Here is a 23,600-nt window from a genome sequence, read left to right as displayed (position 1 = left end):
ATTATTGGGGTTAATTAATTATTACAGCCGGTTTGTTCCAAATCTTGCAACTGTGCTATACCCATTAAATCAATTGCCGCAGAAAGGTCAAAAATGGGAATGGAGTGTACAGTGTGACAAAGCCTTCAAGGAAGCAAAGACATTGGTCACGTCTGATGATATCCTTGTCCTTCCTGGCCATTAAAACTGGCATGTGATGCTTCCCCATATGGCATTGGAGCTGTGATATTTCATGTTCTTCCAGACAAAAGTGAAAGGCCGATAGCATTTGCTTAAAGGTCACTCACAAGTGCAGAACGCAACTATGCACAGATAGACAAGGAAGCATTTAGCCTTATCTGGGGAGTGAAAAGATTTAATCAATTCTTATAAGACTGGAAGTTTACACTCGTAACAGACCATCAACCATTGGTTGCAATACTTCACCCAAAGAAAGGAGCTTCTGCAACAGCTGCTGCACGCATGCAGCGCTGGGCTTTGTTTCTTACTGGTTATGACTATGATATTGAGTTCAAGCGGACAGCTGCACACGCAAATGCAGATGGACCATCAAGTTTGCCATTACCAGGTCAAGACACTTCTAAAGAATATGAATATGTTAATGTACATCAGATTGATTGTCTTCCTCTAACCTGTAAAATGATTGAGAATGAAACCAAAAGAGATCCCACTCTAGCATGTGTCTATGAGGCAACCCTTAAAGGCTGGAAGTATACAGACAAGGCCCCACTAATTCCTTACTACTCACGTAGACATAAACTGGCCATACATGAAGGATGTTTAATGTGTGGCGTTCGTGTTATTATTCCCACAATCAAGAATACTAGATGAGCTGCATGAAGGCCATCTGGGCATAGTAAAAATGAAGTCACTTGCTAGGAGTTTTGTGTGATGGCCAGGAATTGATCAACAAATAGAGCAACTAGCAAACAAGAGCCATGGATGTCAAGAGTAGAGATGTCGCGAACTGTTCGCCGGCGAACTTGTTCGCGCGAACATCGGGTGTTCGCGCTCGCCGGAAGTTCGCGAACGTCGCGCGACGTTCGCCATTTTGGGTTCGCCATTGTTGGCACTTTTTTTTGCCCTCTCACCCCAGACCAGCAGGTACATGGCAGCCAATCAGGAAGCTCTCCCCTGGACCACTCCCCTTCCCTATAAAAACCGAAGCCCTGCAGCGTTTTTTCACTCTGCCTGTGTGTGCTGAAGAGATAGTGTAGGGAGAGAGCTGCTGCCTGTTAGTGATTTCAGGGACAGTTGAAAGTTTGCTGGCTAGTAATCGTTTTGATACTGCTCTGTTATTGGAGGGACAGAAGTCTGCAGGGGTTTGAGGGACATTTAAGCTTAGGTAGCTTTGCTGGCTAGTAATCTACCTTCTACTGCAGTGCTCTGTATGTAGCTGCAGTGGGCAGCTGTCCTGCTTCTGATCTCATCTGCTGACTGCTGCAATAACAGTAGTCCTTGTAAGGACTGCTTTTATTTATTTTTTTGTTGTTTTACTACTACTACTACTACTACTACTATAAGAGCCCAGTGCTATTAGTCTAGCAGTGTTGGGGAGTGGGACTGGTGTGCTAATCTGCTGCTCCTAGTAGTTCAGCAGCACCAACTTTAATTTTTTTTTTTAATATTCATTTTTTTTTTATTTTACTTTTTTTTATTTTACTACCGCTGTAGTAGTGTATAAGTTGACCTTTTAGGCATTATTTGCCCTGTAGGCATTATTTGCACACTGTTTTCTTCAACCCGCCATCGAGCTGTGTGACCTTGTTCCCATTCTGTCTAAATATCCATAATATTACCGTCTCCAGAAAAAACACCGGAGTCACTTTTTTCAAGCAGCCATAATATATTTTACGTAATCCGTATCCACCGCTGTAGTAGTGTATACGTTGGCCTTGTAGGCATTATTTGCACACTGTTTTCTTCAACCCGCCATCGAGCTGTGTGACCTTGTTCCCATTCTGTCTAAATATCCATAATATTACCGTCTCCAGAAAAAACACCGGAGTCACTTTTTTCAAGCAGCCATAATATATTTTACGTAATCCGTATCCACCGCTGTAGTAGTGTATACGTTGGCCTTGTAGGCATTATTTGCACACTGTTTTCTTCAACCCGCCATCGAGCTGTGTGACCTTGTTCCCATTCTGTCTAAATATCCATAATATTACCGTCTCCAGAAAAAACACCGGAGTCACTTTTTTCAAGCAGCATTCATATATTTTACGTAATCCGTATCCACCGCTGTAGTAGTGTATACGTTGGCCTTGTAGGCATTATTTGCACACTGTTTTCTTCAACCCGCCATCGAGCTGTGTGACCTTGTTCCCATTCTGTCTAAATATCCATAATATTACCGTCTCCAGAAAAAACACCGGAGTCACTTTTTTCAAGCAGCATTCATATATTTTACGTAATCCGTATCCACCGCTGTAGTAGTGTATACGTTGGCCTTGTAGGCATTATTTGCACACTGTTTTCTTCAACCCGCCATCGAGCTGTGTGACCTTGTTCCCATTCTGTCTAAATATCCATAATATTACCGTCTCCAGAAAAAACACCGGAGTCACTTTTTTCAAGCAGCATTCATATATTTTACGTAATCCGTATCCACCGCTGTAGTAGTGTATACGTTGGCCTTGTAGGCATTATTTGCACACTGTTTTCTTCAACCCGCCATCGAGCTGTGTGAGCTTGTTCACATTTTGTCTAAATATTGATAATATTATCGTCTCTAGAAAAACCACTTGAGTTACTTTTTTTCAAGCAGCATTCATATATTTTACGTAATCCGTATCCACCGCTGTAGTAGTGTATACGTTGACCTTGTAGGCATTATTTGCACACTGTTTTCTTCAACCCGCCATCGAGCTGTGTGACCTTGTTCCCATTCTGTCTAAATATCCATAATATTACCGTCTCCAGAAAAAACACCGGAGTCACTTTTTTCAAGCAGCATTCATATATTTTACGTAATCCGTATCCACCGCTGTAGTAGTGTATACGTTGGCCTTGTAGGCATTATTTGCACACTGTTTTCTTCAACCCGCCATCGAGCTGTGTGAGCTTGTTCACATTTTGTCTAAATATTGATAATATTATCGTCTCTAGAAAAACCACTTGAGTTACTTTTTTCAAGCAGCATTCATATATTTTACGTAATCCGTATCCACCGCTGTAGTAGTGTATACGTTGGCCTTGTAGGCATTATTTGCACACTGTTTTCTTCAACCCGCCATCGAGCTGTGTGACCTTGTTCCCATTCTGTCTAAATATCCATAATATTACCGTCTCCAGAAAAAACACCGGAGTCACTTTTTTCAAGCAGCATTCATATATTTTACGTAATCCGTATCCACCGCTGTAGTAGTGTATACGTTGGCCTTGTAGGCATTATTTGCACACTGTTTTCTTCAACCCGCCATCGAGCTGTGTGACCTTGTTCCCATTCTGTCTAAATATCCATAATATTACCGTCTCCAGAAAAAACACCGGAGTCACTTTTTTCAAGCAGCATTCATATATTTTACGTAATCCGTATCCACCGCTGTAGTAGTGTATACGTTGACCTTGTAGGCATTATTTGCACACTGTTTTCTTCAACCCGCCATCGAGCTGTGTGAGCTTGTTCACATTTTGTCTAAATATTGATAATATTATCGTCTCTAGAAAAACCACTTGAGTTACTTTTTTTCAAGCAGCATTCAGATATTTTACGTAATCCGTATCCACCGCTGTAGTAGTGTATACGTTGACCTTGTAGGCATTATTTGCACACTGTTTTCTTCAACCCGCCATCGAGCTGTGTGACCTTGTTCACATTTTGTCTAAATATTGATAATATTATCGTCTCTAGAAAAACCACTTGAGTTACTTTTTTTCAAGCAGCATTCATATATTTTACGTAATCCGTATCCACCGCTGTAGTAGTGTATACGTTGACTTTGTAGGCATTATTTGCACAGTGTTTTCTTCAACCCGCCATCTAGCTGTGTGTATTATCGTTTCCAGAAAAACCAACTGAGTTTTTGTTGTTGTTGTTGTTTTTTTAAAAATAATGCCAGGCAAAGGCAGCCCGCCACGCAGAGGCCGTGCTAGGGGCCGTGCTGCTATGCAATCCTGTGGCCCTAGCAAATTGCCCAGTTTTAAAAAGCCAATGACCCTGAACTCCCAAAATGCTGAAGAGGTAGTTGACTGGCTTACACAGCACACCCCATCCTCTACCGTTTCTAACTTTACCACAACATCCTCCTCATCCTCCACTGCTATGGCCACCCCACGTAACACTTCCTCCACCACCGGTGCCCCTTCTTCACTGGGGTCAGAGGAGTTATTTTCCAATGAGTTTCTTGAACTGAGTAATGCGCAACCATTATTGCCAGAAGAAGATGAAGGAGATGAGGACCTTACACCAGATTTAATTCTGGCAGAGAACACGATAGAGATGGACATAATGAGTGATGAGGAGGAGGTCCCCGCTGCTGCTTCCTTCTGTGATGTGTCAGAAGAAATTGATGCATCTGAGGAGAATGATGATGAGGAGATTGATGTTTTGTGGGTGCCTAGTAGAAGAGAGCAAGAGGAGGGTAGTTCAGATGGAGAGACGGAGAGTCAGAGAGGCAGTAGGAGAATAAGACTTAGAAGAAGCAGGGAGGACAGCCCGCAGGGATCAGCAGGGCAACAACATGTATCGGCACCTGTGTTCAGCCGGCCAACGCACCCGCCATTGCCGCCAATACCGCCAACTCCGCCAACTTCTACTGTTACCGCCAGATCGCACACTTCCAAAAAGTCAGCAGTGTGGGATTTTTTTAATGTGTGTGCCTCTGACAAAAGCATTGTAATTTGCAATGAGTGCAGTCAGAAACTGAGCCTTGGTAAGCCCAACAGCCACATAGGTACAACTTCTATGCGAAGGCACATGAGCGGCAAGCACAAAGCACTTTGGGAGCAACACCTCAAAGGCAACAGGCAAACTAAAAGCCACACTCCTTCTGGTCCAGCATCTTACTGCTCTACCTCTGCTCTCCTTGACCCGTCTGAACCACCCTCCACTCCGCCTTCCACCTTGACCACCTGTTCCCATTCCCAGTCATCTGCCACCAGCCAAGTTTCTGTGAAGGCCATGTTTGAGCGTAAGAAGCCAATGTCTGACTGTCACCCCCTTGCCCGGCGTCTGACAGCTGGCTTGTCTGCACTCTTAGCCCGCCAGCTTTTACCATACCAGCTGGTGGACTCTGAGGCCTTCCGCAAATTTGTAGCAATTGGGACACCGCAGTGGAAGGTACCCAGCCGCAATTTTTTTTCTAAAAAGGGAATACCACACCTGTACCAACATGTGCAGAGCCAAGTTACCGCATCTCTGTCACTTAGTGTTGGGCCAAAGGTCCATATGACTACTGACGCATGGTCCTCCAAGCATGGTCAGGGCAGGTATGTCACCTACACTGCCCACTGGGTGAACTTGGTAATGGCTGGGAAGCAGGGAATGGGTAGCTCAACAACAACAGTGGAGTTGGTGTCACCGCCACGGATTGCACGCGGTTCTGCCACCACCTCTACTCCTCCATCGCTCTCTACCTCGTCTTCTTCTTCTTCTTACTCTGCTGCTGGGTCCTCCTTCTCCTCCTCCACACCTGTGCACCCCCAGCTCCCCCTAGGCTATTCGACGTGCCAGGTACGCCGTTGTCACGCTGTCTTGGGGATGACGTGCCTGGAAAGCAAAAACCATACCGGATCTGTACTCCTGTCATCTCTGCAGTCACAGGCCGATCGGTGGCTGACCCCACACCAACTGCAGATCGGAAAAGTGGTGTGTGACAATGGAAGCAATCTGTTGGCAGCGTTGAGACTAGGCAATTTAACACATGTGCCCTGCATGGCACATGTGTTTAAATTTAATAGTCCAACGTTTTGTCTCCAAGTACCCAGGATTCCAGGACGTTCTCACCCAGTCCAGAAAGGTGTCGGCCCATTTCAGACGTTCCTACACAGCCATGGCACGCCTTGCTGACATTCAGCAGCGCTACAACATGCCAGTCAGGCGTTTGATTTCTGACAGCCAGACTCGCTGGAATTCAACGCTCCTTATGTTGGAACGTCTGCTGCAACAACAAAGGGCCGTCAACGAGTACCTTTTTGAACTGGGTGGTAGGACTGGATCTGCACAGCTGGGGATTTTTTTCCCCCGTTACTGGGTGCTTATGCGCGATGCCTGCAGGCTCATGCGACCTTTTGAAGAGGTGACAAATATGGTCAGTCGCACCGAAGGCACCATCAGCGACCTAATACCCTTCGCTTTCTTCCTGGAGCGTGCCGTGCGACGAGTGACAGATGAGGCTGTAGACCAGCGTGACGAGGAGCTGGAAGCGCGCGATTTCTGGTCGGAATCACCAGAACGAACCCAGGCACCTGCTGCAACGCAGGGAGAGGTGCCAGAAGTGGAGTCAGAGGAGGAAGGTGGCTTTGTGGAGGAGGAGGAGGAGGACCAACAGGAGCAGGCTTCCCAGGGGGCTAGTGGTGACCTTTTGGGGACCCCTGGTCTTGTACGTGGCTGGGGGGAGGAGACCGTGGATGATGCAGTCCTTGATAATGAGGAAGCGGAGATGGATAGCTCTGCATCCAACCTTGTGAGAATGGGGTCTTTCATGCTGTCATGCCTGTTGAAGGACCCCCGTATCAAGAGGCTTAAGGAGAAGGACCTGTACTGGGTCGCAACGCTACTAGACCCTCGGTACAAGCATAAAGTGTCAGAAATGTTACCAACATACCACAAGTCCGAAAAGATGCGGCATTTACAAACCAGCCTGCAAAACATGTTGTACAATGCTTTTAAGGGTGATGTCACTTCAGGAACTCATCAACATTCCAGGGGCAGAGGTGCCAGTAATCCTGCCACGAGCACACCTGCAAGGACAAAGCCCTTTGGCCAGTCTGTAACGTCAGACATGCAAATGTTTTTCTGTCCAAGGCAGCGCCACAACCCTTCTGGATCCACCCTCAAAGAACGCCTCGACCGGCAGGTAGCGGACTACCTGGCATTAACTGCAGATATCGACACTCTGAGGAGCGATGAACCCCTGGACTACTGGGTGCGCAGGCTTGATCTGTGGCCAGAGCTGTCACAATTTGCCATGAACCTCTTGTCTTGCCCAGCCTCAAGTGTGCTCTCAGAAAGGACCTTCAGTGCAGCAGGAGGGATTGTAACTGAGAAGAGAACTCGCCTAGGTCACAAAAGTGTCGATTACCTGACCTTTATTAAAATGAATGAGGGGTGGATCTCGGAGGGTTACTGCACGCCGGAAGACTTGTTCTGACTTCTATGCAGCTGTCCTTCTCTTCAAGCCTCATGACTCCACACACAGCTGTCCTTTAGCGTCCTCCTCCTCCCTCCGCCACCGTTACAAACTAGGGTGCAAACCCTACTGGTTTAATTTTTTCTGGCCTCTGTGCTTCAGTGGCTGCAACCAAAAAAACTGGGCAAACAATGTCTACAAGGTCAACGTATGGCAAAAAATGACTATTTTCAGCATTTATATGGCATATTTTTTCTGGCAACTGTGCTTCAGTGGCTGCATCCAAAAAAATGCATATTTTCTGCATTTATATGGCATAATTTTTCTGGCCTCTGTGCTTCAGTGGCTGCAACCAAAAAAATGCATATTTTCTGCATTTATATGGCATAATTTTTCTGGCCTCTGTGCTTCAGTGGCTGCAACCAAAAAAATTTATATTTTCAGCATTTATATGGCATAATTTTTCTGTCAACTGTGCTTCAGTGGCTGCGACCAAAAAAATGCATGTTTTCTGCATTTATATGGCATAATTTTTCTGGCCTCTGTGCTTCAGTGGCTGCAACCAAAAAAGTTTATATTTTCAGCATTTATATGGCATAATTTTTCTGTCAACTGTGCTTCAGTGGCTGCGACCAAAAAAATGCATATTTTCTGCATTTATATGGCATAATTTTTCTGGCCTCTGTGCTTCAGTGGCTGCAACCAAAAAAATTTATATTTTCAGCATTTATATGGCATAATTTTTCTGGCAACTGTGCTTCAGTGGCTGCGTCCAAAAAAACTGGGCAAACAATGTCTACAAGGTCAACGTATGGCGAAAAATGACTATTTTCAGCATTTATATGGCATATTTTTTCTGGCAACTGTGCTTCAGTGGCTGCGTCCAAAAAAACTGGGCAAACAATGCCTACAAGGTCAACGTATGGCAGTTGTTTAAAGAGAACAGTAGATTACTAGCCAGCAAAGCTACCTAAGCTAAAATGTCCCTCAAATCCCTGCAGACTTCTGTCCCTCCAATACAGAGCAGTATCAAGCAGATTACTAGCCAGCAAACTTACTATCATCTGTCCCTGAAATCACTAACAGCTCTCCCCCTACACTATCTCTTCCAAGCACACACAGGCAGATTTTTCAGATACATTTTTGCCCTTGATCCCCCTCTGGCATGCCACTGTCCAGGTCGTTGCACCCTTTAAACAACTTTAAAATCATTTTTCTGGCCAGAAATGTCTTTTCTAGATGTTAAAGTTCGCCTTCCCATTGAAGTCTATGGGGTTCGCGAACCGTTCGCGAACCGCTCGCGTTTTTGCGCAAGTTCGCGAATATGTTTGCGAACTTTTTTTCCGACGTTCGCTACATCCCTAGTCAAGAGGTGCAGTCTATGCCACAACCAGCTCCAGTTTATCTGTGGGAATGGCCCTCTGCTCCTTGGCAACGTATACACATTGATTTAGCTGGACCATTTCTGGGACTGATGTTTTTCATTATTGTGGATGCTCATTCTAAATGGCCAGAGGTTTTCGGCATGAAGTCTACTGGTACCTCATATACTATTGCTATATTGAGAAACTTGTTTGCAAGAACTGGAATACCTGAACAGATTGTCAGTGATAATGGTTCTCAATTCATTTATGAAGAATTTCAATTGTTTATGAAACGCAATGGAATTAAACATACTACTTCAAATCCATGCCATCCTGCAACAAACGGTTTAGCTGAAAGATTTGTACAAACTATGAAACAGTCACTGCGGTCAATGGAACATGACAGTGGATCCCTGCAGCATCAACTGGCAAGGTTTTTGTTACCCTATCGGAATTCAATTCATGCGACTACAAGCTGTACGCCTGCAATGTTATCTATGGGCCACAATCTTAGGTCTCTGTTAGACTTGCTGAAACCGGATCTCAATCGTCATGTGAGAAACCACCAGTTTAAAATCAGGGGAGGAGAGAGGAGAACGTAGGGGTTGGGAGCAGTCTGTAGCCGGGAGAGTGAGCCCATATATGGGAGATCCGCACGCCGGTGTATCCAAAATGAACCGCTCTGGCCGCGGCTTGTGAGTACTTCAGGGAGGAGAGAGGAGAACCTTTCGGCAGTTTAGTGTTGGGCAAACCGTCTTGGCAAGGAACTACAGAGGGCCTAATAAATGGCTACCAGCAATGATGCAGGCAATCTTTATTGGTGTCGTCATATTGACCAGCTACGTAATACTGCAGTTACCACTGAGCAAAACCAGACACAAAGTAGGTATATTTATCAAAGAGTGAAGTTAATAGTGAATTTCCTCCACTCTCCATTCATTTCTATGGGATTTTTATAGGCATATTTATCAAAGGGTGAACTTTCACTTTCACCCATTGATAAATACGCCTTTCAAAATCCCATAGAAATGAATAGAGAGCTGCGGAATTTCACTCTAGTGGCGGAACTTCACTCTTTGATAAATTTACCCCAAAGCCTTGTTGGACTTCCCTATACCAAAGGGGTACCCCTTGAGCCCCAGATTGTGGCATCATCGGAGGTAACAACCCCTGCAAGTCCAACCGAAATGAAGAGTACGTACTCTGAAGCATCTGTGGAACCTGGTTGTTCCTAGCACCAGTTTCCTTCCCTAGAAGAGACCAACATTTCTAGGTGTTACCCACAAAGAGAGCATTGACCCCCTGATAGACTTAACTTATAACCTGTGACTTTTATTAACCATTTCTTTTACAGGTGTTACCACCATGAATCTTGATGGGGGAGAGAACTGTTAAATATGAGATAAAGTAATGGTGCATGTTTCCTGTTGAATCTGCTGATGCTGTTCTAGTACTAGAGTCTTATGTATAAGGCTTCATGTTGAATCTGCTGTTATGTTTTCTATGCTACTTTTATCTTACTCTGTTATGGAGTTTCCTTCCTGTTAAGCATTAGAGAAACTACTCCTGCAGCTACTTGTCTGTGTGTTTCACTATATTCCATGGACACAACACAAACCAATTTTATTTTACATTTCACTAAAATGTATACATGATGCAAACCATTTTCTTATAACGTACATTATCAAGTACCCAAAGGGTTGTGAATGAGGATCTGATAAGCATCAGTTCCTTGCTACTTCTGCATTGATAGTTGGGGTGATGTCAATTCACCCCCTTTTAACATCTGGTCAGGTAACAGAATAACAGCTCTCCAAGACAGATAGATAATGTACATTGTTATGCTCCTTTGCACACCTTTCTCTGCTGACAAAGGTGGTTATTTTAAATGTTCTAATGTTCGTTTTCAAGCCAAGAACTGCTCTGTACTTGCCGTGTCAGGAAATCTTAACCCATGCCAAAGACAACTGATTTAGACTGTCTGTATCTGCTTGTACAGTAAAATGCAGTAAAACTGTTTGAAATAATGAATCTTCTTGGCATCTCGTCCCCCTTTCTGTTCCAATAGTAAGCTAAATGAAGGCTGAGTAGATTTCAGGATCCTATAGGTAAAAATAAGCTCACAAATCTTCTACAAAAATAAAACAAAACAACAAAAATATGTGGTAAATATGAGAATAACACTCAGCAGGAGAAATAGAAGCAAAATATCTACTGTACAATTAGGGAGATTGAATTGAATAGTTGAGCAAGTACTTGCATGAAAATATTTTTATGCTGCTGTTCTAGTTGCATCTGGAAGAACAGAATCAACAGGAAAGATGGCTACCCATCTTGTACAATGCAAACAGTGCATACAGTATTATTATAAACTACACCTAAAAAAAAAACAGTATTTAAGTTCTATTTTCTGCTATTTGTTAATGTTTTTTTTTTCTTTCTGTTTGCTTCCTAAGTTGTTTTAGCCATCCCATGGATTCTCACATTCAGTCACTTTAGAGTGGGGGTTCTAATATGAATTAATATGTAAAACACACATAACCCTGTCCATTGCAAACAAGCCAGAATCAATAGCATTAGATGTTACACATTGTTGATTTTGCATTACTGTCCGGATCTATTTTAGTGAACATCACTGTGTTATATTTATACCAAATTAAAGTAACATTATTTAAAACTCTTTCATAAATTGTTAAAAAAATGGACTGAGTTGAGGCTCAGAAGTAAACGATTCTAACAAGTGTAGAATTTTTACTCTCTTGGTATTGTATTTCTCTGCCATAAAAACTAGCTAGCAGCAATGATTAATAAGAACTAGCTAGAAGCAAAAGGTAAATAGCGGTTTGATGCAAACTATAAATTTAGGACTAACCGGTATTGTGAGGAATTCTAGATTGTAAATGGTCAGACAGTCTTGCTTGGAATTGCTACAGGATGCTGCGGGAGTAATATTTACAGCCTTGGGGATGCAGATTAATTCAAATGCACTGAAAGCAGCTGGTTTGAGAGACCAACTGTCTCAGAGGTGTAAGAATAGGGAAGGAGGCGATGGAGCTATAAACATAGTCAGCATGAAGGTCAATGTGAAAGCCGAGGCCATCTGTTGTCTGGGGTGCACTGAATTCTGGTGGCCTGGCTTGGTGCTATCCCATTGAGTGACAGCCTCTCACTCAAGTATAATACAAAGCACAAACCACATGTTGGCTAAGGCAGGATGAGAAGCAATGTGGCAACACTAAAACAAAGTACATAAAAACCTAGAAGAAATTAATTTGGCTTTCTTTTTTGTTCACAGTCCATGGAATAAATATTGAGAGCATTTGGAAATCACATTCTACACAAATTGAAGAGCCCACTATATGTCCTGCAAGAGGTGGCTCTGACATGTATACTTGGCCATAGACTTGGATCTGCGAATTGAGCCAGCTGGAACAGATCAACTGCAGATGGCTGAAAGAACAACCAAGGAAATATGGTCCTCCCCCCAATGGAGGCACAAGTTGGGCTTTCTCATGCTGAGATGCAATGCATTGTGCAAAAGGGTTGTTCAACCTGAACAAAATTAAAAAATGTGTTGTTGAAAATTTATTTTGCCCACTCTTTTAATGAAAAAAAAGCTCTATTTTATTCTATTATTAATGCCTATTTTATAATAGAATTTTTAGCACTCTTGACTGTCAGCCATACATATTTTCCATTGTGCGCACATAGACACAAAGAAAAGAGATCACACACATAAAAACAAATCCCTTTCTTCCCCACTTGTAACCAGAGTCTCCAGTTTCCAAATAAATAGGAGTTCATTGTTTTCTGTGGACTGGTAACGTGGTTAAATACCCTCTTCTTCACCCACAGTTTCACCAAAGTGTAACTGTTTCTTTTTATTACTATTGTTATTGTTATTTCTTAAAACAAAAGGAAACAAAGTGTCTTCAGGACAAAAGGTGCAAGGTATGCCTATGGGTTTGGGGTGAGAAGTAGATAAAACATAAATGTATTTTAGCTATGGAGAAATAATCTTTGTTGCCTGTTGTACTTCGGGGAAATTGTGTAAAAAAATGTTTTTTTTTAACAGGGTAAAAGATGTGATTGCAGTATAAATTTAAGCTGCCTATACATGTGTTTATTAATATGGACATTATTTGCCACGTTGATGGGTTATTTGCCTGTGCTTAAGGTCAACTGACAACATAACAAAGCTGAAGACTGCAATGGGCTATGGATGTAATCTATCCCATAGGGCAGTGATCCCCAACCAGTGCATTGTGAGCAACAGCTTTAAAGCAGCTGCTTATTTTTAAATTTCTGGCTTGAAGGCAAGTTTTGGTTGCATAAAAACCAGGTGTACTGCCTCCTGTAGGCTGCTAGTCCACATAGGGGCTACCAAATAGCCAATCACAGCTCTTTGTTGGCATCCTCAGGAACTATGGTCATGCTTATGTTGCTCCTCAACCCTTCCTACATTTCATGGGTGAAAAAGGTTGGGGATCCCTGCCATAGGGTATGAACAGCCCTCCAAAATTAGTCAATTTGGTCCATCATCTGAGTGGCTAAACAGGAAAAGCACCAATAATTCAGTGAAATCACCAAACAAGCAAGTCTTCCATCATATGTGAGCTTTAGAGAATGTATGCACCAATAAATAACAGAGGGTAGTGACTCAAAAAGTTATGTATGTATAATCATTATTTGGCATGTATCCGTATCTTACTTGGACACTATTATATAACCTTCTAAAGAATTGGGATAGACTGGTAAACTGAATTTATGGTGGGTCAAGCTGCTGGGGGCAGGATTTAATAAGCACATGGTGTTACTAATAAAAATTAACTAGCAGACACTGTATCATGTAAACCAAATATCTATTCAATAAAGAATAAAATTAAAGTGATAACATCCCGGGAAAATAATAGGCCAGTTACCCACCATCACACTAGGGGACAGCTGCAGCAGAATGTAAAGAAAGTCAATGTAATTTGCATTACTGCACAACAAAAATTCAGTCTATTTGTATGGAGCTTGTACCTGTATGACTGAAATGCACCCTTACAAATGTCACACTTGAAAGTTATCAGGAAGTCACACAAGTAAGGCAACAATTCACTATATATTTCAAACTGTTATACATTATAAACCAATACATCTCCAGATATGATTACTGAGGTCCGACAGGAATTCAGTATATATGCTGGTTATGCATGAACCAATAACTTTGCTCCTTGTGAAATGAATTTATGAAATGTGGTTAGAGAGTTAGTCATTCACTAACCTGTGCTGAATCAGTTACATTGTGCTCGGCAGAAGACGGGTGAAAATCAGTCACTGGTACCACAGTTGGGTCACTGCTCCTTCTCACTAATAAAGGAGTTCCTGCAAAGGAGAAGACATTAGAATGAGGGATGAGCAGATCTGGCTTGAAACGAAATATAAATAGAAGAGTTCAAGAATGAGTAACAACTTTAAACAAAACACTCTTAATATCTCTTAGGCCTTCAGTGTAAGACAGTATTTTCTTTGAAAATAACACAAAAGCAAGCGCCTAATAGAAAATCCCTTCCTAGATGTCTGGTAAATGTTAATGCTTCTCCACTGGACCTGTCATTTTACAAGAGGAGAATAAATGGATTAAGCCACAGCATTTCAGCGGTTAGAAGGTCAATAGCCATTTAAAATTTCCAATGCCATCCAAAGCCTACCTGTGCTAGTCATAGGAATATATTAAATACCAATATAACAAATTGAGTTAATTTAATGTGAAAGCTGGGATGGAAACAAATAACGCAGAACCATAATGAGCTGAAAAAGCCTATCCAGTGTGAACAGCAGTAGAGTCACAGTGCTATACCATCTGTGCATAAATCCCACAATGAGAAGTATTACATGAGGATATCACCTTGGGTGTATGGAAATATGTCCATGCCGTTTTTTTTTATTGATCACCGTCCTTCACGGAAATGATTACACTGACAGCTGGAGCTGCAAATGAAGCCTTTAGATTTGTAAGACCAAAGAGCCACATTAATAGTGTCTGAATCTGCTCCCTGTAGAACAGAGTAGCACGTCAGAGAACTCTTAGCTAAAGCTGGAGCAAACACTGATGGGCAGATTTATCAACGGTCGAATTTTGAATTCATGTGGTTTTTTTTCTACTCTAATAAATTTGAATATACTCACAACTCGAATGGGAGGTTATTGAAGAAAAATTTGAATGACTAATATTCGATCGAATAGGAACAATCTGAAAATTTGATTTGTATTTGATTCGAGTTTTCTCTCTGAATAAAACGTGAATGTCAGGAAGGCTATTAACATCTTCAAATGGGTCACTGGACCTCTGTCATTGACTTGTACATGAACTCAGCAGGTTTTAGGTGGCGAATATTTAAATTAGGATTGTTTCCATGGTTGAGGTGTGATAAATCTCACATTCAAATTTACATTCGAATAGGGGGATTAAAATTTGAATGTGTGAATTTTGACACAAAAAAAACAAAAATTAGAATTTGAATTTACTGTTCAACCCTTAATAAATCTGCCCCGAGAGTCACAAACGTATCACGTCAGAGAGAAAATACACATACAATCCAAATGCATCACATTTTGAGTAATTGGAAAACACCATATTATCATTTGTCAAAAAAAAAGAAAAAATATTCCAAAAAAAATATGTTTTCTTGTAGAACAGTGCCTAAAGCAAACAGAGTAAGCAAAAAAGCAGGAACAAAATATGGTGTAGTATTTTCAATTGTTGTTAAAACACCCTGTGCTGGAGATGTAAAAAACAAGAAATGTTTTGCTAATCTGAGTTTCGATTTAAAGAGACCCAAGTAGTGGGTACATTAAAGTGATAGTGACGCTAAAAAACTACTTTTTAAAATATGAATGCACATCTCAACCTGTCAGAGTTTCTAATGCTAACGGACTCCTGCTACACAAATATGGCAGCCCCCTCATGGATCAACACAGGGAGTTAGACAGGCAATGGAAAAGCATCAGGCCAATAATTTATAGCAAAATTATAAGTAGCATGCAAAGCCAATATTATGATAGATGTAAAAAAAGGTTTAATTTCTGGTGTCTGTATCTCTTTAAAGTTACTTATAGAAAATGAGTCACTTTGTGGCTCATTTGTGTGCAAGTGTGTGAAGATGGTGTGGTCCAGTGTAACATTAGCTGTAATTAAGGGTGCAGGCAAGGCAAACCCCACATTACCTCCATAACAAAAGAACGTGTTACCATCCTCTGGAGTGTGCGTGTATTACACATTGCAGAAATTAGCATTCAATAGCTAAAATTTCATAGCCACATCATGAATGTGAATTCATTAAAGAAATCACAATCTTCCATTTAGCTCAAGAGCTTCATTATTCTAAGGGGTAGCTTTCCATATGTATGACAGCTTATTTGCATAATGACAGTGAAAATGAGATTATTTTTTTTCATGATAAGAGGCAGAGAGGCTGAAAACAAGGCAGCAAACAAACACATTTCTGCCTACTTTATAATACGAAAAGGTAAAACATATTACTTCATTAAATTGTGTACAGGTATTTAAAATAGCAGATATTGTAAATTCTTCAGTCTACAGATTTTATAAGAGCTGGAAATTAGAAGTTTTAAGAATGTAATACAAATATCTGTATAATTCACACTAACCAGGATTACCAGTGCTTAGTGATGTCATCAGGTATAACTGGTGCTATGCAACTTTTGCAATTTCAATTGAAACTGCTCCACTACTTTTAAAAATATAAATCCCCTTATGCTTAAAGGAGAACTAATGGTTATCTAAAGAAGTAGGGCAGAAAATGTTGTACATTATGTTTTGAGCTTCTCTACCAGCCTAAGGCAACCAAAGCCATTTAGCAATGAAGATCTGTGTCTCCAAAGATGCCCCAGTAGCTCACCATCTTCTTTTCTGCTGATTCACTGCACATGCTCTGTGTAGTGTGATATAATTATTATATAATTATTGATACATGGTTATCCCGAAACCTACAGAAACCTCAGAATTATAGAAAGGCTGACTCCTATAGAAAGCATTTTATCGAAATAATAAAAATTTGACATTTTTTAAACGAGTTCCTTTTTCTCTAATAATAAACCAGTAGCTTGTACTTGATCAAAACTAAAAGATAATTCATCCTTATTGAAAGCAAAACCAGCCTATTGGGTTTATTTAATGTTTACAGAATATCCAAATTACGTCAGATCCGTCCGTTATCTGGAAAACCCCAGGTCCCAAGCAAGTCCCATACCTTAATTATATGAACTTTTAGGCTGGTTCAGTAAGTTCAGTAAATTAAATATGGCATTTATAGCCATATTTATTTTTAGGGTTTAGTTCTCCTTCAAAATCAATAAAAAAAAAAACTCTATAAAAGCTGTTCCAATAGTTTTTACAAGTCACAGACTTGTAGGTTTTGTGAAAAGTAATGTTATAGCAAACTCTTCCCAGAATGCCACAGGGGATATAGCATGATTGTCTCTCAAAGATAAATGCTGTGCAAAATTATTTTTGGGATCAACAACTCCCAGACAGCCCGTTTAACTGTTGGCTTCTACTATATGTAATAAGTAACAGCTGGTGGCCTGTACAGTAGAAGTTACATCACTATTGGCAAAAGAAACTGAATCATAACCCTATAACAGGATATGCTAATACATAAATTTGGTTATCAGGGCTGAGAAAAAGTGACAATCGGACGTAGCTTTGGCAGCCCAGCTCCAATATGGTAGTACTCGGGAAGGAGAACACTTGGAACACATATAGGAAAAGTGAAGACTCCTTTGTGTGTAGGCAATAATAAATAATATATGGTGCTGGTTTCACTCTGGGCTAAAAAAATATATTTTAAGATAGCCCCTTTATTGGAGCTCCCTATAGAACTGCTATTGTACTTGTCCATTTTTTAAGGATGGACATGTCCTAACAAACCCTACCAGAAGCAAAGTAGGAGTGGGATAGCCAAAATCACAGCCCTGCAGTCACACAAGCAAAGACACGCTTCAGTTCCCTATCAGGTCTGCCTAGCTGATGACTGGTTCCTATCCTACAGTGCAGTGTACCAAGTGCCGCTGGCCCCCCTGCACAGGAGGTGGAACAGATGGGGGGGGCAGTATAGTTTTTATTTTCAATAATCAGCCCAAAACAATAATTATAAGGCTTCGCTAAGTATTCCTTGTAACAGCACAGATTTGGACATGAGTGATAGGAAGTCACCACCAGGGTTGTCTCCTTTTCTTCTAAATATTACCAGTGTGCAGGAGGGCAGTGACATCACAGAGGGGGTATTGGGGAAAGGAAATGGGTGGATCATAAAATGGTTCAGGAATTAGAGGGAACAGGAACCAAGAGCTTTAAAAGCCAGTGCAGCAGGACAGGGAGGGTTGGACAAGGAATTATAAATGAACTGGCCGGTATATTGCCAATAAATTTGTCATACAGTAAAGTGTTAATAGGAAGGTATGTGTGTATGTGTGTTCCAAACTGTCTCAAGAAGCATGGTCAGCAGAAGGGCTTCTTGGAAGCTACTTATGGGCAAGAACACAAGCTTAACATCATGTACAACAATTAGCATCAGCTGAAATGGTGTAAGGATCCCAACTGTTGGGGCTCTGCAAAATAAGAAATGCATTCTCTGGAGTCAGGAATGGTGCATTCATTATCTGCAAATCTATCAAAGTTTGTTCATTTGAACTGAAATGAGTGTCCAGTGAACCATATGAGAATATACTGTACACAGAGCTCCTGCTGCAAGTATGCTTCTAATGGAGAGATAGATGGCCACAACTTATTTATTATTTAATTCATTATTTGTGACTTGAAACTTATGAGTGTGTGACAATATAAAACCAACCCCTCCACTAAAAAACTTGTTAATTACTATATAATCCCCATGTTTGACAGTAACATTAAATGGGCCGTCACTCTACACAATGTGTTTGCAGGTGCAGCATCCATACTACATTAAAAATCTGCCCACTCCTAATATGATCTTCCTTAGCTCTGTGTTTGTCCATATCCGAGACACCTCTCTCCACTGTCTGCAGTCAAATAAGCACAGCTTGGTAAGAAAGACTTCCAAACTACTTTGCAAAGTGGATGTGTGCCTTTATTTTTCACGTTCCCACTGTGGAGGGAAATCTCTTGCCTTTTCAGATGTGGTAGAGTAGACCATTCTCCAAAACAAGCTGGTCATACACAAGGTGTTAAAAGCTATTGATTCATAAAAGGTGAACAGATTATTGGGTGATCAAAACAGGCCAAGAACTGCTCTTTTTTAGCAACCTTTCCAAACAAGCAGATCTCACAGTGTATGGCTGTCTTTACAGCTTAAGACTTTTTGCTCTGTTGTGAAACTAATAGAGGATTTAATCGTTGGCTGCCAGCAATCTTGGAGGCTGGGAAGAAATGCTCGCCATGGTTAGTAAATGAAACAAAAAAATAAACGTTTCCTAATCAAATTAAAAGACAAATAGTATGTTCAGTACAAGCTCTATTCCTTGAACTAATATTAAAAAAGCATATACTGCCCTTTAGATAATCTGTTTATCTTAAGAGTCATGAGAATTTTTATTATGATGTTATTCTGCTGTATATTAAATAGTTATACATTTTTGGGTGGAGATCCACTTTTGTGAGGGGGGGTCATGTAATAGGAATGTAACAATTAGAATTTGAAAAGGATTAGGATGTTTTGTTTACAACACAATGAATTTCTAAAGGGAAAAAATTGCATAAGTATGACTTCAACAACTCTACAGGCAGTTTGTCTTCTGCAACAAGCACTGGTATTTCGGTAATATAAACATTTGAGTTCCCTTGTATGATTCAGCTGTTTCGGCCCGCTATTTGAAATTCACATGAAAGACAAATATTGCCATGGGGTTCCTTGAAGATTTCAACTGTCAAACCCTCCCTGGAACAGAGTTTGGCAGTAGTTCTTGGAGATCTGCTCTGCACTACTTTCTATTCATCTCTCATTTGTGGGAGTCAAGGCAGAACTAAAATGTAATAAAAGACACTTTGTAGAGAAGACAGACTAGTTGTCTGTGCAAAACTGAACTCTAACTTCACAGCTAGGTGGTGTAGTTAGGCACAGAGTGCGGTCTCACTAAAATAAACTACTTAAGCAATACCTAGGCCTGAGAGAAGAACACTAGAAATGCTTTAGCATTTTACTCTTACAATACCACCTCAATATGGTAAATATTTCTACTGTAAAGCAAGTAATATGGTAATGTGAGGCACCACAATAACAATAATAAATCAAGGTCATAAAGCCAGCAGATGTGGCAGTATGGACTGATGTATAATTCTATTCCAAGCTTGGCAAAACTGAAGGCCCTAATAAGGGTTTGGATAAAAGGAACAGAGAAAAGCATTGCCCTTTACTATATACTGTAGGTCAGCTGTCCTGGGCACTTACCTTTTTATATACAGTGGCTTCCATAATGTTTAGGAGAAAGACACATTTTCTTTGATTTACCCCTCTGCTCCTCAATGTGTAAAATTTTAAATGAGAAGCATCACCTATTCTATTCCAAGAAACATTACTTATTCTATTCCAAGAAACATCACCTATTCTACTCCAAGAAACATCACCTATTCTATTCCAAGAAACATCACCTATTCTATTCCAAGAAACATCACCTATTCTCTTCCAAGAAACATCACCTATTCTATTCCAAGAAACATCACCTATTCTATTCCAAGAAACATCACCTTTTCTATTCCAATCTTGTCGAAGTTCAGGGTTCTAATAAGGTTCTGAATAAAAATAAAGGAACAAAGAAGCCCTGCTGTTTACTTTAGCTTTCCTAGGTGCTGTACCTATTTTTTTATCAATGCACACACACAAAAAAAGGAAAAAACAGCTGCAAGGGTGCAAGTAAAATAAAAAATAAGCAATTATAAATAAGCAAATATATATATAGAGCCATCCCGCCATCGATTTAGATTCTAGCCAGCGGAAAGGCTTTTCGGGGAGATTTTAGCGACTAAATGTCCCCGAGTCTTAGCGGGGGCTTAGAGCCAGGTCACATTTACCGTACATTTTATTACTAGTATTATTATTAATAATAAGTCCCAGCAACTACTTTGCAAAATGTGAGTTAGCTCTGTTTCTTTTCTTTACAATTTCTTTCGATTTATTATGCATGCCCTGGAAGAGAATACTATTCAACTAAGAAAAGAAGTGTTCAAAGGAAATCAAGCAAAAACATCTCTGCAAGAGAAATTGTACATAAACACTAGCACATTTGTCCCAGATAAAAATATAGATAAAAAATAAGAGAGTTTGAAAATTGCATTTGCAGCAATGGATCCACAGGGTACAGAAGTACCGCACTCCTAAATCATAGAGAAAAAAAGGCAGCTACTTTAATGGCTTTTATTTTCCTTTACCAACCTTTTAAATCTCTTATGGATTATTTTTTGTTTGTGTTAGAGTAGTCAATGAACCCACTGGAATGTGAACTCTAATTTGAAGGGGGAGCCAGGAAACAGTCCAATAAAAATAGCTCTGATAGCGGACCTCCTATTTCATTTGGTCAATTATTTTATTAAAGAGGCTGCTGGAAGTGGGAGAAAAAGACGCAAATGCACGAAGATGTTTTTCTTACTCACCATTGTTCACTTGAATTAATAGACAGTCTAAAAATGGATGGGTTTCACACACACATAAAGAGAGAAAGCTTGCAGTGTTATTAGGCAACCTGATTAAAAATAAGCACAGCATGAGTGGGTGGGTATAATTTCCAAGCGTGGGAAGATAATAAAAAATCTTTCCATGTCAGGCTGTACGGGCCGGAACTAGGCGTAGGCAGAAGAGACACCTGCCAAGGGCGCAACAATAGGGGGGTGCTGGAAAAGTCTTCTGCCTACACCTAGTCTGTGTTCACCCCCCTATGCCACTCTCGCCCCTCTGCTATGGTACACACGGGGGGTGAGCTTGGTGGCAGCAAGGTTGCCTAAGGAGCCCAGTCGGCTTGACCTGGCCCTGCAGGCTATATTCTTCTGCTAGTACCCCACCTTTTTATATACTGAGCTACATATAAATGCCCCCCAGTTTACAGAGAGGTTCAATGGAGTTCTCGCATCACCATCCTCTCCCCTCATACCAGGGAAGCAGTCGTCATTTTACTTATCATGGCTCCTCAATATCAGTTTAAGAAGTCAATTCTCCTTTGATTTAGGCAGGCACCATAACAATATTTTTTTGCCTTTGTGTATCTGTATGTATGCGAATAGATTTACAAGCAAGATGTCACACCAGACCAAAGATGTAATTAAAAATGCCATCAAAAACCACATTAGTGATGTCACTAGTCGAATTTAATGTGTTGTGCATCTCTATCTTTCATTGTGTACTTGGATTGAGATGTCACCATACATTTAGGGACAGGGTCCTTTATGGAACCTTGTCAGCAAACAAGAAACGTATCCAACACAGCAAACATATACATTAAAATGGCATCAAAAACCCACTCCAATGATGTCATAACCACACCCACTTTAATTATGTGTAGTGTATAAGCAACACACAACTATATATATTAAGCCGAGTAAAACTGCATTTAAATGAAGTCCAACAATAATCTTAATGATTTTTATTTTATTGAAAAAATAAACATTTAGATACTTGTGCTCTTTTGAATAATTTATAGAGAATAAGCAAGCAGTGACCACTTGCTTCATACCGAAAGCCTGTAACCAACTGGCTAGCCACTGATCCCAGTTGGGTGATTTATGAACCCTTTAGAAACTTTTCCTTCAACATATACTATATAAGACATTACCTCTGTTTACGGGAATATTTATATTATAATGAACATCATGGCACTGATGTTTGTGATAATGGAAAAAATCCTTTCTTTTTATTTTTTATAAGACACTCATCTGGTTTATAAAGAGGAATAGATATACTAATAATATGAAGGGTGCCTTATTTTAACATAATAACATTGGGGGGTTTTTTGGATGTATTTTCTATCTCCATTTTTTAATGTTTATTAGAAGGAATGTTTATTAGAAGGAATTTTTTGGAGACCATGCTTTTTTTAAAAGCATTAAAAAAAAAAAAAGTTTGATACAAGATAGTTGCAGTGTGGTTCAGTAAGCTTCCCACCAGTATCTTCATGCAGTGCTTCATGGGAGTCTAATTTGTCTGTTAAAGGTGCTGCATCCCTAACCCTGAAACAGGGTAGGAGCTGTACAAGAAAACATCACTTCAAACAAAATAAATGGAAATTATGTTTTATTTATTGCATTAAAACAGAATTTGCGAACAGTTAAAAAAAAAAAAGTAGCTTTATTGAGGGCAAGGAGGATAATAAAAATCAAATCTCTGGGTGCCATATGAACCATCCGTTTAAAAGTGTAATTAAAACATATATCATATATATTTATGGACAATTATTCTTCAGTTAATAATTAATCGCCCTATTGACAAGGCTATCTTGGTCTTTCAGTAAAATGTCAGGAGGGAAAAACATGAAGCAAATAGCTCAACAAAGCAAGGACTTTTTGTTAAATAAATGATGTGAGGAAGTGCAGTCTCATAGCTGTGCATATTAGGCACTAGCACTGGGGGGGGGGGGGGACCAGTAATAGAGTATGGGGTACTCTGGTTCTAAACAGTAAAGAACACCAAGTATAAAATATATACAGGTGTGAATGTATATCATGTATTGTAATTGATTCTTTTTTTCAAATTTATTTTACAGTTTTCAGGCTTGGAATGTGTTTTTTTTTCTGCCACTATAGCAATATAGAAACTGAACTGTAATGCTGATACTGGGAACTGCAATCTCTTTTAAAGGGTCAGTATACTGTGTAATTAAACATGTCTCATAACAGACATCGTTTTAGGATACATCTGAAACCTATAGAACATTGTTGGCTATTACCAAAGGCCATGCCCATGATCAGAGAAAT

At 40.4% G+C, this 23,600-nt stretch overlaps 1 protein-coding gene across 2 annotated transcripts in view; it reads right to left on the bottom strand.

The window, feature by feature from the left end:
* LOC108703061 (partitioning defective 3 homolog B) overlaps window positions 1–23,600 on the bottom strand; it is a 407,382-nt gene that overhangs the window by 258,240 nt on the left and 125,542 nt on the right. For both annotated transcript variants that reach the window (XM_041579184.1, XM_018239010.2), the window contains exon 4: window positions 13,929–14,029. In XM_041579184.1, coding sequence (XP_041435118.1) covers window positions 13,929–14,029 — 101 coding nt within the window. The remainder of the gene's footprint in view (window positions 1–13,928; window positions 14,030–23,600) is intronic.

Source organism: Xenopus laevis, chromosome 9_10S (genome assembly GCF_017654675.1).
Source record: "Xenopus laevis strain J_2021 chromosome 9_10S, Xenopus_laevis_v10.1, whole genome shotgun sequence".
NCBI classification, from domain to species: domain Eukaryota; kingdom Metazoa; phylum Chordata; class Amphibia; order Anura; family Pipidae; genus Xenopus; species Xenopus laevis.
This window is presented reverse-complemented; position numbering and strand designations above follow the sequence as displayed.